Source organism: Nicotiana tomentosiformis, chromosome 12 (assembly GCF_000390325.3).
Source record: "Nicotiana tomentosiformis chromosome 12, ASM39032v3, whole genome shotgun sequence".
Lineage (NCBI taxonomy): Eukaryota > Viridiplantae > Streptophyta > Magnoliopsida > Solanales > Solanaceae > Nicotiana > Nicotiana tomentosiformis.
Window position 1 is genome coordinate 64,151,704 of NC_090823.1, and position 18,495 is coordinate 64,170,198.

The 18,495-nt window shown below is 40.6% G+C and overlaps 1 protein-coding gene across 1 annotated transcript; it reads right to left on the bottom strand.

Annotated features, from left to right (window-relative positions):
- Nucleotides 1–6,244: 6,244 nt before the first annotated feature.
- On the bottom strand, nucleotides 6,245–9,409 carry LOC138902765 (uncharacterized). The gene is made up of 4 exons (XM_070190663.1): nucleotides 8,984–9,409; nucleotides 8,190–8,659; nucleotides 6,606–7,133; nucleotides 6,245–6,554 (listed from the first exon to the last, which is right to left on the bottom strand). The coding sequence occupies exons 1-4, from the start codon at nucleotides 9,407–9,409 to the stop codon at nucleotides 6,245–6,247; spliced, it is 1,734 nt and encodes a 577-aa protein (XP_070046764.1).
- Nucleotides 9,410–18,495: the final 9,086 nt, after the last annotated feature.

An 18,495-nucleotide genomic window follows, 5' to 3' on the forward strand; every position in this document is an offset into this window, starting at 1 on the left:
CATGATCATTTATAAAGTCAAAACATAGGCTGACAAGGCCGTACAATCTTTCACGTACACCACATATGTCTACAAGCCTCTGAGAGTACATAATTGTCATAAAGGTCGGGACAGATCCCCTCCATACCAAACCATACACATCTAAATCATACTGACCAGACAAGCAACTCCGGAGCAAATGGAGTGCACCAATATCTTTTGCTGAGCTGATCGCCTACTTGGAGGACTCTCGACCTGTCTATCGAGATCTGCAGGCAAGAAACGCAGCGTCCCCAGGCAAAAGGAACGTTAGTACGAAATAATGTACCGAGTATGTAAGGCAATATACAGAATGATGAAACTGAACTAATAATCTGAACATATGCTCACCTGCTAATACTGACTCAACTCTCTCAATATAGTAAGAAAAATAGATGTCCAGCTCTATAAGGCTCGGTATATATATATATATAATCTGCTCTGCCGTAGTAGGCTCTTTTATAGGTGCTCGGCCATACGACACTCTGTATCTCGACCAACTGGGCTCGCTCATAGGCGCTCGACCACAGTAGGCTCGGTATATAATTTACCATCTGATCAGAGGTTGCCCAATAGGGGACTGCCCATCGATTATAGCTCGATGGTAATGAAAATACTGTAATACTGTATATATAAGCTCTCTGCTCTCTTGACTGGAAGCTGACAATACTCAATTAAATATGAAGTCCCGATAAGAAGAATAGTGTAATTTATGAGACTAGGATAATGTATATAAATTCGGGAGTATGAACTTCTTTTTATGCCTCGTTATCAAACACATGTAATTACGAGATCATGCCAAAATGAAAGAAGGGCTTAGCCTTAACATACTTGGAGTAGGAAAAAATCCATATGATATTCTTGGAAAAGGTTACACCGTACTCCTCTAGAACCGCAAAATTTTACGTTGCTATGATTTCAATAATTATCGCTGGAATTGTTTCTTTGCAAGAAATTTTGTTGAAACTTGTTAGATTGTAGTGTCTGTTTGAATGTTTTAATTTAGGAAGATGTTATAAGGTTTCTCTCAAAAACTTGCTAGATTGAGGGAGTCTGTTTGAAATGGTTGATTTTGGAAAAATGTTCCAAGATCTCTTACTTTGTTTCTATAAGTCTAATGAAGCCAAAATGCTAAATGACTTACACGTTATAATGCCACCTTTCAATTAAGGTCATTAGTCACATATTTCTTAAATGGAGGTGCTTTCACATTTAGTCATTATCACATATATCCCTAATTAATTAGGTAATATCCCATTACCCAATAATTAACCAATTACTCACATAATTAAGAATTATCTCAACTTAATTAAAATACTACTAATTTTTAATACACCTTATACATCATACTATCGTCGTCATATGGTACTTTGTATGGTACTAGTCCGAAAATACCGGGTATTTTAGCTCGGGCCATATATTATCCTAAAATGTCAAACTTTGACGAAATTCATTTTCTTCGACTTTCTTACCCTCTCACCTTCACCAATTTACTCATCACTTGCTTGAAATAGCATAATGCTTATAATCTCCAAATAATCTTGTCCTTGAACTGATATCAATTATCTTACGCCAAATTCAACGTATAATACTACAAGGTGTAACATCGTCGTAACAAATTACTGCAGAGCGTAACATTGTCATAATAAACCACTGCAGAGCGTAACATCATCCTAGTAAATTAATGCGGAACATAACATCATCGTAATAAATTACTACGGAGAGCAACATCGACGTAATAATGCGAGGCGTAACATTATTCCCCCCTTTGGAACATTTGTCCTCAAATATTGACTGATGCGCTTATCATTTTCATAAACTATGTCTTCCGAATTCTTTAGTAATTTTTCCTTTCCATATAGGCAAATGTTCTGTAAATAAATCTAAAGGCCAAGGCATTTCCCCATCTAGGCCTCTTTCTCATACCACGACTCGTGGTCGGAATCTTTCCAATCTCGTAATTATTTCTACCTTCTATCATGCAGCCTGTATGACGTTTTCCTCGTACGTGCGCCTATGTGACTCTTTTCTTCCCTTCTCTGATACCACTTTTGTCACGACCTAAACCGATGGGCCGCGACGGGCACCCGGTATCTTACTCAACCGAGTACCAACATAACATATCTTTCTTACTACTTCATCATATACACGTGACATACGAATCTAATAGGTCAACATGATCATTTATAAAGTCAAAACATAGGCCGACAAGGCCGTACAATCTTTCACATACACCACATATGTCTACAAGCCTCTGAGAGTACATAATTGTCATAAAGGTCGGGACAGATCCCCGCCATACCAAACCATACACATCTAAATCATACTGACCAAACAAGCAACTCCGGAGCAAATGGAGTGCACCAATATCTTTTGCTGAGCTGATTGCCTACTTGGAGGACTCTCGACCTGTCTATCGAGATCTGCGGGCAAGAAACGCAGCATCCCCAGGCAAAAGGAACGTCAGTACGAAATAATGTACCGAGTATGTAAGGCAATATACGATAATCTGAACATATGCTCACCTGCTAATACTGACTCAACTCTCTCAATATAGTAAGTAAAATAGATGTCCAGCTCTATAAGGCTCGATATATATATATAATCTTCTCTGCCGTAGTAGGCTCTTTTATAGGTGCTCGGCCATACTACACTCTGTATCTCGACCAACTGGGCTCGCTCATAGGCGCTCGACCACAGTAGGCTCGGTATATAATTTACCATCTGATCAGACGTTGCCCAATAGGGGACTGCCCATCGTTTATAGCTCGATGGTAATGAAAATACTGTAATACTGTATATATAAGCTCTCTGCTCTCTTGACTGGAAGCTGACAATACTCAATTAAATATGAAGTCCCGATAAGAAGAATAGTGTAATTTATGAGACTAGGATAATGTATATAAATTCGGGAATATGAACTTCTCTTTATGCCTCGTTATCAAACACATGTAATTACGAGATCATGCCAAAATGAAGGAAGGGTTTAGCCTTAACATACCTGGAGTAGGAAAAAATCCATATGTTATTCTTGGCAAAGGTTACACCGTACTCCTCTAGAACCGCAAAATTTTACGTTGCTATGATTTCAATAATTATCGTTGGAATTGTTTCTTTGCAAGAAATTTTGTTGAAACTTGCTAGATTGTAGTGTCTGTTTGAATGTTTTAATTTAGGAAGATGTTATAAGGTTTCTCTTAAAAACTTGCTACATTGAGGGAGTCTGTTTGAAATGGTTGATTTTGGAAAAATGTTCCAAGATCTCTTACTTTGTTTCTATAAGTCTAGTGAAGCAAAAATGCTAAATAAGCGAATAATGACCTTAATTGAAAGGTGGCATCATAACGTGTAAGTCATTTAGCATTTTGGCTTCCTTAGACTTAAAGAAACAAAGGAAGAGATCTTGGAACATTTTTCCAAAATCATCCAATTCAAGAAGACTCCCTCAATCTAGCAAGTTTCTGAGAGAAACCTTATAACATCTTCCTAAATTCAAACATTCAAACAGACACTATAATCTAGCAAGTTTCAACAAAATTTCTTGCAACGGAACAATTCCTGCGATAATTATTGAAATCATAGCAACGTAAAATTTTGCGGTTCTAGAGGAGTACGGTGCAACCTTTTTCAAGAATATTATATGGATTTTTTCCTACTCCAGGTATGTTAAGGCTAAACCCTTCCTTCATTTTGGAATGATCTCGTAATTACATGTGTTTGATAACGAGGCATAAAGAGAAGTTCATACTCTCAAATATATATACATTATCCTAGTCTCATAAATTACAGTATTTTTCTTATCGGGACTTCATATTTTATTGAGTATTGTCTTCTTCCAGTCAAGAGAGCAGAGAGCTTATATATACAGTATTACAGTATTTTCATTACCATCGAGCTATAATCGATGGCAAGCCCCTATTGGGCAACCTCTAATCAGATGGTAAGTTATATACAGAGCCTACTGTGGCCGAGCGCCAATGAGCGAACCCAGTTGATCGAGATACAGAGTGTAGTATGGTCGAGTGCCTATGAGCGAGCCTACTATGGCAGAGCAGATTATATATATGTACCGAGCCTTATAGAGCTGGACAGCTATTTTACTTACTATATTGAGAGAGTTGAGTCAGTATCAACAGGTGAGCATATGTTTAGATTATCTGTTTAGTTTCATCTTTCTGTATATTGCCTTACATACTCGGTACATTATTTCATACTGGCATCCCTTTTGCATGGGGACGCTGCGTTTCATGCCCGCAGGTCTCGATAGACAGGTCGAGAGTCGTCCAAGTAGACGATCAGTTCAGCAAAAGATATTGGTGCACTCCATTTGCTCCGGAGTTACTTGTTAGGTCAGTATGATGTAGATGTGTATGGTTTGGTATGGCGGGGCTCTGTCCCGACCTTTGTGACAATTATGTACTCTTAGAGGCTTGTAGACATATGTCGTGTACGTGAAAGATTGTACGGCCTTGTCGGCCTATGTTTTGAGTTTATAAATGATCATGTTGGCCTATTAGGCCCGTATGTCACGTGTATATGATGAAGTAATAAGAAAGATATGTTATGTTGGTACTCGGTTGAGTAAGGTACAGGGTGCCCGTCGCGGCCCATCGGTTTGGGTCGTGACAAATCAGTTTATAATGAACAAATCGTGACTTACAAGGATATTGTGGCTTTCAATTCTAAGAGAAAAATTTAGCCAACATACCTCACTTTGAGCTTTCCTTAAATTACTACGATGTCGCGGAAGTTCTAGCCACTTCGATCTATTTAGAGATATAGCAAAATTGAACATAAATTAGGAAGGAATTCATAGTTCCAGCTCATTTGAATATTTTATCAAACACTAGGTGTGCATTAAGGTTTTAAGGTCCTCCTATGGTGGATTCCTTCATTCCACTACCCAAAGTCTATTCAATTTAGCTCAACAATCGTCCTCCAAACCTTTATAGTACATGCATGCATAATGGACAACTCCCACACCCAAGAATGGATTTTCTCATTACCTATTTTTAGCTAAATCCCAAAATTAAAGGCTAGGAAGTAGAATCTTACCTTTAGGATGAAAGCCTAGTGAGGTTTTCCTTGCTAATTCTCCAAGCCTTGATCAAGAATTGAGAAACAATGAATTTAGGTACCTCCTTTCTCTCTAGAGCACTTCCTCACTTTCAAAATATCAGATTTGTACCTTACAAATGGTCTTCAAAGACTATATATTGAAATAGGATCGGGTTAAAAAAATTAGAAAAATGAAGCGCCGATGCAGATGTGCGGTTGCATATGCGACCGCATAACATTTCTGCGGTCTGCAAAATGGACCGCATAATGGCCCTCCGAAACTGGGCATTTCTGCTTCACTCTGTGACTGGTCTGCGTTCCGCAGACCAATTCTGCGATCGCATAATGCGCCGCAGAACTCCCCTCCAGAAATTTTTATGTTAGATCTGCGATGGATTGTGCGGCCCGTGAAATGATTATGCGGCCGCATAATGGTCCTAAAATTAGCTTAAGTTTTTGCTTCATTCCGCGGTAGATCTGCGGCTCACAGAGTGATTCTGCAATCGCATAGTAGACAGCAGAAATGTCCTACTCTGCCAAAATTTTATTCAACTCCCTAACGCATTGTTCAACCCAAAAAGTCCATACCGCGGCGAGCAAGCTCGCTGCGAAGAATCTCTACAATCATGAACACATAAGTCTATCTTGGCACCACGAAACCCCGGGTATTAGCTAAAATTTTACGGGGCCTTACATCCTCCCCCACTTAGGATCATTTGTCCCTGAATGAGGGTCAAAATCCTTCATTAGCATCCACTGTGATTCAACTACTACTTCACACACCAACAATCCCTAATTTTTGACTAACTCCCTAAATTTCAAAATATTTTGGCAGAGTTTCCCCTATAATTGGGCCTATCCACCTGCCAGAGAATCCCAAAACCAGTCCTAACAAAATAACCACAACACAACAATGTAAAACAACATGGAAACAACACCGGCCACAATGCCATAAACATTACATTACTAAGGAGGAGTAACCTCAACATAAGATGTACGAGGGAAACATAATTTGTAGAATGTGAGCTTTCAACATTATGGTCACAATTACGTAGCTATTTAAATAAACTAGGGTACTTCTTCTTCATCTCTTCCTCGGCTTCCCAGGCGGCCTCTTCGAATTATTGGCTTTGCCATGACACTTTCACAAAGGTAGTTTCTTTGTTCCTCAACTTTCGAACTTGCCTATAAAGAATGGCAACTGGAATTTCTTCATAATTAATTCTTCATTAACCTCAATAGTCTCAACAGGAGCAATAAGTGATGGTTTTCTAACCACCTTCTTCAACATGGATACAAAAAACACCGGGTGCACTAAAGACATCTTTGGAGGTAGTTCTAACCTATAAGCCACCTGACCAATCCTCTGAATGATACTAAAGACATCTCTCAATTTCCCTTTCTTAACAAACCACATTATACCATTCATAGGGGAAACCTTCAATAATACCCAATCATCTTCTTTGAACTCCAAATCCCTATGGAGAACATCTGAATAGGACTTATGATGACTCTGAGCAGTTTTCAACCGCTCCTTAATGAGCCTACCCTTCTCCATAGCCTGATACATGAGGTCTGGCCCTATGAACTCCGCTTCTCCAATGTCGAACCACCTAATGGGAGATCCACGTATCCTACCATATAAAGCCTTGAACGACGCCATCTGAATGCTAGCATGATAACGGTTGTTGGAGGCAAACTCTATAAGCGGCAAATGATCATCCCAGCTACACTTGAAGTCAAGAACACAAGCGTGCAACATATCCTCAAGCATTTCAATAGTCCGCTCTGCCTGCCCATTAGTCTGCGTGTGAAAGGCTGTACTAAGATTCACTTGAGTACCCAAACCTTGCTGAAATTTCTTCCAAAAATTAACCATGAACTGTGGCCCTCGATTTGAGATAATAGAAATTGGAGTTCCATGCAACCTGACTATTTCCTTGATATACAACTGAGCATATTGTTCTGCTGTGTCAGTAGCCTTAACAGGTAAGAAGTGAGCTGATTTCGTGAGTCGATCTACAATCGCCCAAATCCAGTCATACTTCCAAGGCGTTCTAGGTAGTCCCACCACAAAGTCCATATTGATCATCTCCCACTTTCATATTGGAATTTCTATGTTTTGTGCCAACCCACCGGGCCTTTGGTGCTCGACCTTCACTTGCTGATAATTTGGACATATTGCCACAAAGTCTGCTACATTACTCTTCATATCATTCCACCAGTAGACTTCCTTAAGATCATGATACATCATTTTAGATTCCGGGTGCACGAAATACCTATAAGTGTGAGCCTCGGTCATGATTCTTTCTCGGAGACCATCTACATTTGGTACCTTAGTGTACCATCATCCATGCCCAAGAGAAAAGGCCATGGTCTTATGCTTATGAATCCCCTCCTTCAATTGTACCAACAATGGATCGATGTATTTCTTCTCCTTGACTTCCACCACAGGTGACGATTCAGCCCTATTTTGCCCAATCACCCCTCCATCACTAGAGTTCGCAAGACGAACTCCCAAACTAGCCAACCGATGAACCTCCTTTGCCAATGGCCTTTTACATGCCTCTAAGTGAGCCAAACTACCCATATATTTCTGGCTAAGAGCATCCGCTACAACATTAGCCTTTCTCGGGTGATACAGAATATCGATGTAGTAATCCTTGAGTAAATCAAGCCATCTTCTCTGCCTCAGATTCAATTCCTTCTATTTGAAAATATATTGACGGCTCTTATGGTCTGTGTATATATCCACATGGACCCCATACAAATAATGACGCCAAATCTTCAATGCAAATACCACCGCTGCATGCTCTAAGTCATGTGTTGGATAGTTCTTTTCATGATTCTTGAGTTGCCTAGAAGCATAAGCTTTCACCTTTCCATGTTGCATTAATACACACCCAAGTCCGATTATTAAAGCATCTCAATATATCACAAACCCATCTGTACCCTCTGGTAGAGTCAACACCGGTGTCGTAGTCAATCTTGATTTCAACTCTTGGAAGCTTCTTTCACAAGCATCTGACCATTTGAACTTAACCGCCTTCTGCGTCAATTTAGTCAACGGAGAGGCAAGAGTATAGAACCCCTCCACAAATTTCCTATAATACCCCGCTAAGCCTAAGAAATTGTGAATCTCTGTTGGAGTTGTAGGTCTAGGCCAATTCTTCACAGCTGCAATCTTCAGAGGATCAATCTTAATTCCTTCTCTGAAGATGACATGACCCAAGAACCTGACAGATTCAAGCCAAAATTCATATTTTGAAAACTTCGCATACAACTTGTGCTGATATAGAGTCTCTATAACTGCCCTGAGATAATCGGCATGGTCCTCTCCACTTCGCGAATATACAAGGATATCATCAATAAACATTATCACGGAGGAGTCAATAAAAGGCTTGAAGACTCGATTTATGAGATCCACGAAAGCTGATGTGGCATTTGCTACCCCAAAAGACATTACCAGAAATTCAAAGTGCCCATACCGGGTCCTGAAAGTTGTCTTCAGAATATCTTGCTCTGTGATCTTCAATTGGTGAAACACAGATCTTAAATCAATCTTGGAGAAATACTTAGTACCCTACAATTGATCAAACAAGTCATCTATCATTGGAAATGGGTACTTATTATTGATCGTGACCTTGTTGAGTTGTCGATAGCCAATACACATTCTCAGTGACCCATCCTTCTTTCTTACAAAGAGAACCGGTGCGCCCCAAGGTGACACACTCGGCCAAATGAAATCTTTCTCTAGGATATCCTTCAATTGTTACTTTAGGACCTTCAATTCTGCCGGTGCCATTCTTTAGGGTGGAATAGATATAGGCTGCGTGCCCGGCATCACATAAATCCCAAAATCAATCTCCTTATCTAGTGGAATCCCAGGGAGCTCATCCGAAAAAACCTCCGGAAACTCATTCACAAACGGCATGGACTCAAGTGTAGGTGCCTCAGCATTGGTGTCTGTAACACGAACCAAATGGTAAAGACACCACATGTTGATCATCTTCGTGGCCTTAAGGTAATAAATAAACCTACCCTTCTGCACCACATCACCTCTGTTCCATTCAATCACTGACTCATTTGGAAATTCAAACCTAACGGTTCTGGTTTGACAGTCAAGCTTGGCATAACATGAATAAAGCCAGTCCATCCCCATTATTACATCAAAATCAACCATCCCCAATTCAATGAGATCGACCATGGTATTCCGACCACGCACCATGACAACATAATCCCTATAAACTCGCACGGCCATGATAGACTCACCAATTGGAGTAGATACAGAGACCGACTCATGAAGCTGTTCCGATTTTATCCCAAATTCCATAGCAACATAAGGAGTGACATAGGACAAAAAGGAACCGGGATTAATAAGAGTATACACATCATGATATTGGACAGTCAATATATTCGTGACAACATATGGAGAAGCCTTTCAACTCTGGCGACCCTTCATAACATAGAAACTGCTCGATCCTCCCGAGTTCTATATGCCGCCCCTAGCTAAACCACGCCCTGCGGGTGCTGGAGTGCCTCGAATCGAAGGAGTTGTTGTGGATGTAGTAGCTGCAGAACTGGCTGGCTGAGCCGTACCCCTTCCCACACCCTGGTGGGATGAACGACAATCTCTTTGGATGTGACCCCTCAATCCACACCCATAGCATATGGGTAGGTCCATGAAGCAGACTCCTAAGTGCACTTCCCCGCACCTAGGGCATGGGGGCCTCCTCTGCTGCAGGAATCTCCCACCAGGCTGACCCTGCTGGTAGGATCCCCTGTTGCCCTGACCGGGCCTAAAATGACTCCAGTGCTATTGATTGGGCCTTGACGGCGGTGCACTGACTGAAGCTGAGCAAAAGACTGGGATAGCCCTGATGACCCTCCCCTCAATACTAACCTACCATCACCACCACCAAAAGAACCTCCAAGGTTGCCCGCGGATTGGGCCTTGCTGCTACTCTATCGCTCCATCCTATATCAATTTACGGATCTCTGTAGCTCGAGCAAATGCCACCATCTTCTCATAGTTCATATCAGTATTCAAGGTAGCTATAGTGGCCTCATTGATAACCAAGGGGCTAAGGCCTTGCACAAGCCGGCACACTCTCTCCTCCATAGTGGGCTGCATGTATACAACATACTTGGAAAGGATATCCATTTCATTAATTAGACAGCGAGGAGGATCATGTGAACAACACCAATTCCTTATCATTATACATCGTTTATAAAGTTCAAAATACTTACACTTTCATAGTTTGAAGTGGAACATGTGATACAAGTACAACATTACTAGTTTGACTTTTCCAACACCAACATACCACCCACGCTATGTCTACGGAGCCTCTAATAGATACAAAAGAGTACAGTGATAGTACCGGCAACAAGGCCCCGGCTATACCTCAAAATATAATATACAAGGAACAAAAGATATAGGGCCCTGATATGAAGTGAGGCTCACCGAGTAAGCTGGGAAGAGGGTGTACTGCTATCAATGATCAAAGTCGCCTATTGTGGAAACACCTGCATCGATTAAAGATGCAGCGACCCCGGCAAAAGGGACGTTAGTACATATGGAATGGTACTAGTATAAATGACGAAACACCCTCTTAATAGAACGAATGATAATACAAGGAAGGACAATCATAAAATCAATGAGAGCCTCGAACAATACCAAAACATCAAATTAGGAGCAAGACAAGTTTTCAAGTAAATTTCCATATTTTAGGTTAGGAGTTTGATCATGGCCCGATCGTCTAGGCCGTCTCACCCAAAGACATCAACCACAATCACAATCATTATCTCAGTCTCAATAATTGTTTAAATCATAATCTCAAGCACAATCACCACTATGTGTGCGGCATGGCGTCCGATCATGACCCAACCGACTAGGCCGTCTTACCACAGTGCCGTATGGATCAACATCACCCTTTTATAGCAATCATCTCGTCCCAATAAAGGGGTACAATCACAATTCACTCCTACACCGGCACGTGTAGTTTCGGGGTTAGTTTATTTCAACCTACCCTTCCTCGGTGACTAACTATACTCTCTGGGTGTTTAATTATTTAAAGGATTGACAACTCATTTCATTATCGTTTGTATATCAGTCATTTCATTTGCGCCAATGGCCATAACACAATGTCACTCTTGGCACATTGGACGTATTTTATATTTCATGTTCATCTCTTTCACTTTCAAACATCATCACGGATCATCAACAACAAAGCATTTCTATTCAAGACTTTATGTCCACATATGAGAAAATAAGAATGTTAAGCACATTGAGATTTCTTACACAATTTGGCATAATAGCTTTCATTTGAATCACAACTTGAAGTTATAACATTTAGATATGCAACCCATGCTTCGAACACATTTTCAAATAGAACATAACATAACAAGAACATTGGAATACATATTGAACATATATCTTTTGACACAAGGTTTATTCAGAATAATGAATTTATAATGAACAACTCGGCACTTACACAGATATTGTGGGGTTCAATTCTAAGAGAGAAGTTTAGCCAACATACCTCGCCATTAGCTTTTCTTAAATTACTACAATGTTCTAGAAATCTTAGCCACTTCAAGCTATTTAGAGATATAGAAAATTTGAACACAAATTAGGAAGGTGTTCATAATTTCAGCTCATTTGAGCATTTTTCATACACTAGGTGTGCATTAAGGTTTCAAGCTCCTGCTATGGTGGATTCCTTCATTCCACTACCCAGAGTCTATCCAATTTACCTCAACAATCTGCCCCCAAACCTTGATACTACATGCATGCATAATGGAGAACTCCCACACCCAAGAATGGCTTTTCTCATTACCTATTTTCAGTTAAATCCCGAAATTGAGGGCTAGGGAGTATAATCTTACCTATAGGATGAAAGCCTAGTGAGGTTTTCCTCGCAAATTCTCCAAGCCTTGAGCAAGAATGGAGAAACAATGAGTTTAGAAACCCCCTTTCACTCTAGAGCACTTCCTCACTCTCAAAATATAAGATTTTTACCTTATAAATGGTCTTCAACAACTACATATCGAAATAGGGTCGGGTTAAAAAATTAGACAAATGAAGCACCGATGCAGATCTGCGGTCACATATGCGATCGCATAACACTTCTGCAGTCTGCAAAATGGATCGCATAATGGCCCTCCGGAACTAGGCATTTGTGCCTTTCTTTGCAACCGGTCTGCGATCCATAGACCAAATCTGCAGTCGCATAATGCGTCGCATAACTCCCCTCCAGAAATTTTTATGTTGGATCTGTGATAGATTGTGCGACCCGCGAAATGATTATGCGGCCGCATAATGGTCCTAAAATTAGCTCAAGTTTCTGCTTCATTCCGCGGCAGATCTGCAGCCTGCAGAGTGATTCTGCGGTCATATTGTGGACTGCAGAAACATCCTACTCTGCCAAAAATTTTCTTCAAACTCCCAACGCACTGTTCAACCAAAAAGGTCTGTACCGCTGCAAGCAAGCTCGCCATGAAGAATCTCTACAATCAACATTACATTAGCCTATCTCGGCACCGCGAAACCCTGGGTTTTAAGTAAAATTTAGCAGGGCCTTACAAATCCCCTCTCCAAATCACCCCCTACCAAGTCTAGGGGTAAAACATTAGAGCATGAGAGATAAAATCCCGACTTTCAGCCTTTACGTTTAGTTGTAGTTATTGCAATTGCGTACTCTTGCAATTGCGGCACTGAAGGCCTGGGAAGCTCTTCGCAAATGTGAAGACGGGTTCGCAAATGCGAACCCTGCTGCCCTCGCAATTGCGACAAGGACCATCACAAATGAGAACCTAAGCTAGCCTAGAAATCCTTCGCAAACGCGACCAAGGAATCGCATTTGCAATACCTGAAGGTTCCCTACTATGGTCGCAAATGCAACCCTATTGTTTGCAATTGCGACACCAGAGGGCACCAGACACCAGACTTGCCAATTTTAGATCAAAACACTCAGGATTATGTCTGAATCTCATTCGAGACCTCGGGGCTCCAAACCAAACATCCACACAAGTCGAATAACATAATACGAACTTGCTCGCGCGATCAAAACATCAATATAACATCTAAAATTACCAATTGAACTCTAAAACGCATGAATTTCAAAGAAACTTTCAAAAACTTCTAGAATTATAACTAACTGTCTGAATCCTATCAAATAAACTCCAAACGACAACTAATTTTGTAGACAAGTTCTAAATACCATAACAGACTTATTCTAAGTCCTAAAATCAAATTTCGAGCTCGATAGCTAAAAGTCAACTTACAGTCAAACCTTTCAACTTCAAATTGACAAATTTGGGCAAATCAATACATATCAACCTACGGGCTTCCAAAATCAATTCTGAGCATACGCCTAAGTTGGAAATCATGACATGAAGTTATCGGAACCATAAAATCACAGTTCCGGGGTTGTTTTCACAAAAGTCAAAGTTTGGTCAGCATTTTTTTAATTTAAACTTCTATGTCAAGAATAAAGGGTCCGAATAAACCCGAAAGATTCATGGAATGAAACAAACCAACCCCAAAAGTCATAAAACCGTAAACACATATGCGTGAAGCATAAAAAGAGGTAGCGGGGCGCAATTACGCAAAACAACCGATTGGGTCGTTACAGAAATGCCATAACATAGCCAAAACTGGAATACGATATTCCTAAATCCAAAAACTCGATAATACTGAGTCATAAGCTCTACAAGGATTAGGTAACAAGTCTCAAAGTGTACATCACTATCAGGAATACATAAGCGGTAACAAGAAAGTAAAGAGGGTGATTCTGAGGCTTGCGAGAGGAACAACAAGGATACCTTGAAGTCTCCAACGTCTCTTGCTCAACTCTATAATGACCGCCACGATCTGAGGTACCTGAATTTTCATAAAGGATGTGCATAAGCGTAGTATGAGCACAGCACAGTTGGTACCCAGTAAGTATCAAGACTAACCTCGGTGGAGTACTGACGAGGTTCAAGTCAAGACACTCACTAGTCAAATAATCAGTGCAAGATAATTAAAGAAAGCCGACCATAGAAAGCATAATAAAATAGATGTCAACAACCTCGAAGAGAAAATAACATCAACATTGTAGAATAACTCCTCCATACCAACCAATTATTAAACATGAGTGGGACATGTTATATCAAATCAAATTAACTAATAACTCATGAAAATTACACGGTAGAAACATTTAATAGAACAAGAATGTGACCAAAGCATCAATTCCCATTCCAACACATGAATAATAACAAGGGGACTCCCCGAAATATTACATAACATCATCAACAAGCCACACTTATGTCACCTCATGAGCAACACAATGAAATATTCCCCTTCTATTGTATCACGCGCATAAGCCACCCTTATCCCCTTATGTTGTTGCATGCGCATCTCATCGCCCTTATACTCCACACAATAACAATCAAAGAACACATCATATCCAAATGTGCCGTAATATCAGAAAACAACAAGATTCGAGGTCACCTAAAAACTACGCTCAAAGCTCAATAACGATGTGCATAAGAACATGACAATAATATAAGAGTGCGGGGAATATCTAACAATAAAGCATGTTCATATAGAAAACAACGCCAATTAAAGGAATATTTTTAGCCTACAATCTAATCTGGTAATAAACCACACATACGCTCGTGTATACACTCGTCACCATGTGTACACGTCGTTTCACATAACATGAATATTGCAAATAGGGCCAGGTCATAAGGGGTAATTGTTCCACATAAAGTTAGGCAAGATACTTACCTCAAATAGCCCCAATCAATACTCTAAAAATACTTTTTCTTTAAAATTCACCTCCACTCGGCTCAAATCTAGCAAAAAAATGACATAATAATAGCAAACAATGCAAGAGAATTCAATTTCAATTAATAATTTTGAGATCTCTATACATTTCCCAAAACATCAACGAAAGTCAATCCCGGGCTTGACCGGTCAAAACCTAAGTCGAGGGGTAGATCACGACTACTCATAATCCCACGTGTCCAAATATATGATAGATTTTTAAATCCGAGTCGAAACCGACTCTCAAAATTTTGTTTTTTAAAACATAGTAAACAATCCCCAAACATTCCCTTCAAATATCTTGATTTCGATGTTAAAATTAATAATAATCATGTTATTATATCAAAATTGAGTCAAAATCACTTACCCAATAGCTTTGTGTGAAACTCCCCTCCCAAAATCGCCTCCCACCGAGTCTAGGGCTCAAAACTACAATAAAATGAGACTAAGTCCTGAAATCCCACCTTTATGTTCAGCTACAAAAGTCATATTTACGACTTACATCGCAAATGCGACCAAATGATGCGATGCTGATATGAACAGGGAATGTGTAAAAGCGACATAGACTTCGCATTTGCAAAGTAAGCCCATTATGCAAAAATGACCAAGTGGTCATAAAAGGCCAGAACTCCCCTTTCAATTGCAATCAAGGCGTCGCATTTGCGATGAATGACACCCCCTGCCCACTACGCAATTGCGATATGTTCTTCGCAATTGCGAATTGGTGTTCCCATTTGCGAGAACTGCAGCACCAACAATCATTAAATCAATCCAAAACACTCTAAAACACATCTAAAACTCACCTGAGCCCCGGGGGCTCAACATCAAACATCCACAGAAGTCTAAAATCATAATGAAACTCAAGAGTTTATAAAATCACAACCAAGCGTTTGATTCCTACCAAACTAACTCGGAATGACACCAAACTTTGCACACAAGTTCCAAATGACAAAATAGACCTATTCCGGATACCGAAACCAAAGTTCGAACCTGATTGCCATAAAGTCAACCCATCCTCAAACTTAGGAAAATTCTAAACCTTCAAATTGTTAACTTTCGACAAAAAGAGCCAATTCAACCAAGGAACATCCGAATTCAACTTTGGGGATACGCCTAAGTCAAAAATCACCATACAAACCTATTGTTTTGTTCCATGAAAATACCCTTCTGGGGTCATTTTCACAAAAGACAAACTTGGTCAACATTTAAACCTAAGTTTCATGACAAGGAACCAAGTGTTCTAACTTAATTCAAAAGCTCCCCGAAACCGAACGAATCATCCTTGCAAGTCACATAACCATAAATACACATACGAAAAACTTCAAAAGTGAAACTGGAGCTCAAATACACATAACGACCTTGTCGGGTCTTTACATTCTTCCCCTCTTAAACAAATACTCATCCTCAAACGAGTATAGAGACATACCTGAAGGGCCAAAAAGTGAGAATATCGGCTCCACGTATCAAGCTCGATCTCCCAAGTTGCATCATTGACCGATTAACCTCTCCACTAAACCTTCACTAATGCAATGCTCTTCGACCTCAACTTCTAAACCTGCCAGTCCAAGATAGCTATCGGCTCCTTAAAATAAGTCAAATCCTTGTCCAATTGCACAGAGATGAAACCTAACACATGTGACGGATCACCATTATACTGAGTGACAAAGCAAGTCTGCAGGCCACCTCACCTACTCTCTCAAGAATCTCAAAAGGGCCAATATACCGAGGGCCCAACTTGCCCTTCTTCCCAAATCTCATCTCACCCTTCATGGGTGAAACTCTAAGTAGAACCCTCTCACCCACCATGAATTCCACATTACGAGCCTCTTGTTACTATAACTCTTCTGCCTGGACTGCACTGTATGAAGCTGCTCCTAAATCAACTTCACCTTCTGCTTGCACTACACTGTCGTTGCAAGTGAACTCTACTAGCGGTAGAAATTGATCCCACTGACCCCCGAAGTTGATGAAATTGGCTCATAACATGTCCTCCAAGATTTGAATAGTGCATTCGGATTGCCCGTCCATCTGGGAATGAAATGGAATACTCCGCTCGACTTTTGTGCCCAGCTCATGTTGCACGACTCTCCAAAAATAAGATGTGAACTGCTTGCCTCGATCTGAGATGATAGACACCGGCACACCATGAAGGTGAAATCTCACAAAGATAAATCCGAGCCAGCTGCTCTAAAGAGTAGGTAATCATGATTGGAATAAAGTGTGCACACTTGGTCAGTCTATCTACAATGACCCACGCATCGTTGAATCTCCTCAATGTTCATGGCAACCAAACCACAAAATCCATGGTGATGGACTCCCACCTACACTGTGGAATATCTAGCCTCTGATGCAAACTACTAGGCCTCTAATGCTCATATTTAATTTGTGGATAATTCAAACACCATGCCACACACTCAATAATATCTTTCTCTATTCTTCTCCACCAATAGTTCTGCTTCAAATCATGGTATATCTTTGCAGCGCCCAGATGATTGGAATACCACGAAATGTGGGCCTCCTCAAGAATCAGCTCTCGCAACCTATCCATATTGGGCACACAGACCTGACCCTGAAGTCTCAATACCCCATTCTAACAATAGTCACCTTCTTGGCATCACCATGCCGCACCTTGTACTTGAGGACAAGCAAGTGGAGATCATCATACTGATGCACCTTGATGCGATCAAACAATGATGACCGTGATACAACGCAAGCAAGAAATCGGCTATGCTCCGAAACATCCAACCTCACAAACCTATTGGCTAAATCTTGAACATCCAAAGATAAGGGTCTCTCCCCATTTGGGATAAAATCAAGACTCCCCATGCTCTCAGCCTGCCAACTCAAAGCGTCGGCCATATTAGTTTTCTCGGGATGATAAAGAACGGTGATATGATATTTCTTTTTAGCTTTAACTACCTATGTTGCCTCAAGTTCAGATCCTTTTATTTGAACAAGTGTTGAAGACTTGTGTGATCCCTGGACACCTCACTTGACACGCCGTAAAGATAGTGCCTCTAAATCATGAGTGCATGAACAATGACTGCTAACTCCAAATCGTGCACTAGGTAGTTCTTCTCATGGGTCTTCAACTAATGTGAAGCATATGCAATCACTCTACCCTCCAGCATCAACACACCTAATGCCAATACTTGAAGCATAACAATAGATTGTATATGAACCCGATGCAAAAGGCAAAACCAGAACTGGAGTTGTAGTCAAGGTAGTCTTGAGCTTCTGAAATCTCTCCTCACACTCATAAGAACACCTGAATGAGGCACCCTTCTAAGTCAATCTAGTCAAAGGAGCATTGCAATAGACGAGAAACCCTCCATGAAATGGCTATAATATCCAGCGAAGTGTAGAAAATTCCAGATCTCCGTAGCGATAGGAGGCCCAGGCCAACTCTGAACTACCTCAATCTTCTTTGCGTCCACCTTAAGCCCCACACTGGACACCACGTGGCCGAAGAATGCCACCAAGTCTATCCAAAACTCGCACTTGGAGAATTTAGCATATAGCTTTTTCTCCCTCAAAGTCTGGAGCATGATCCATAAGTGTTGCTTATGCTCCTCTCGGTTGCAAGAATACAACAATATATGTCA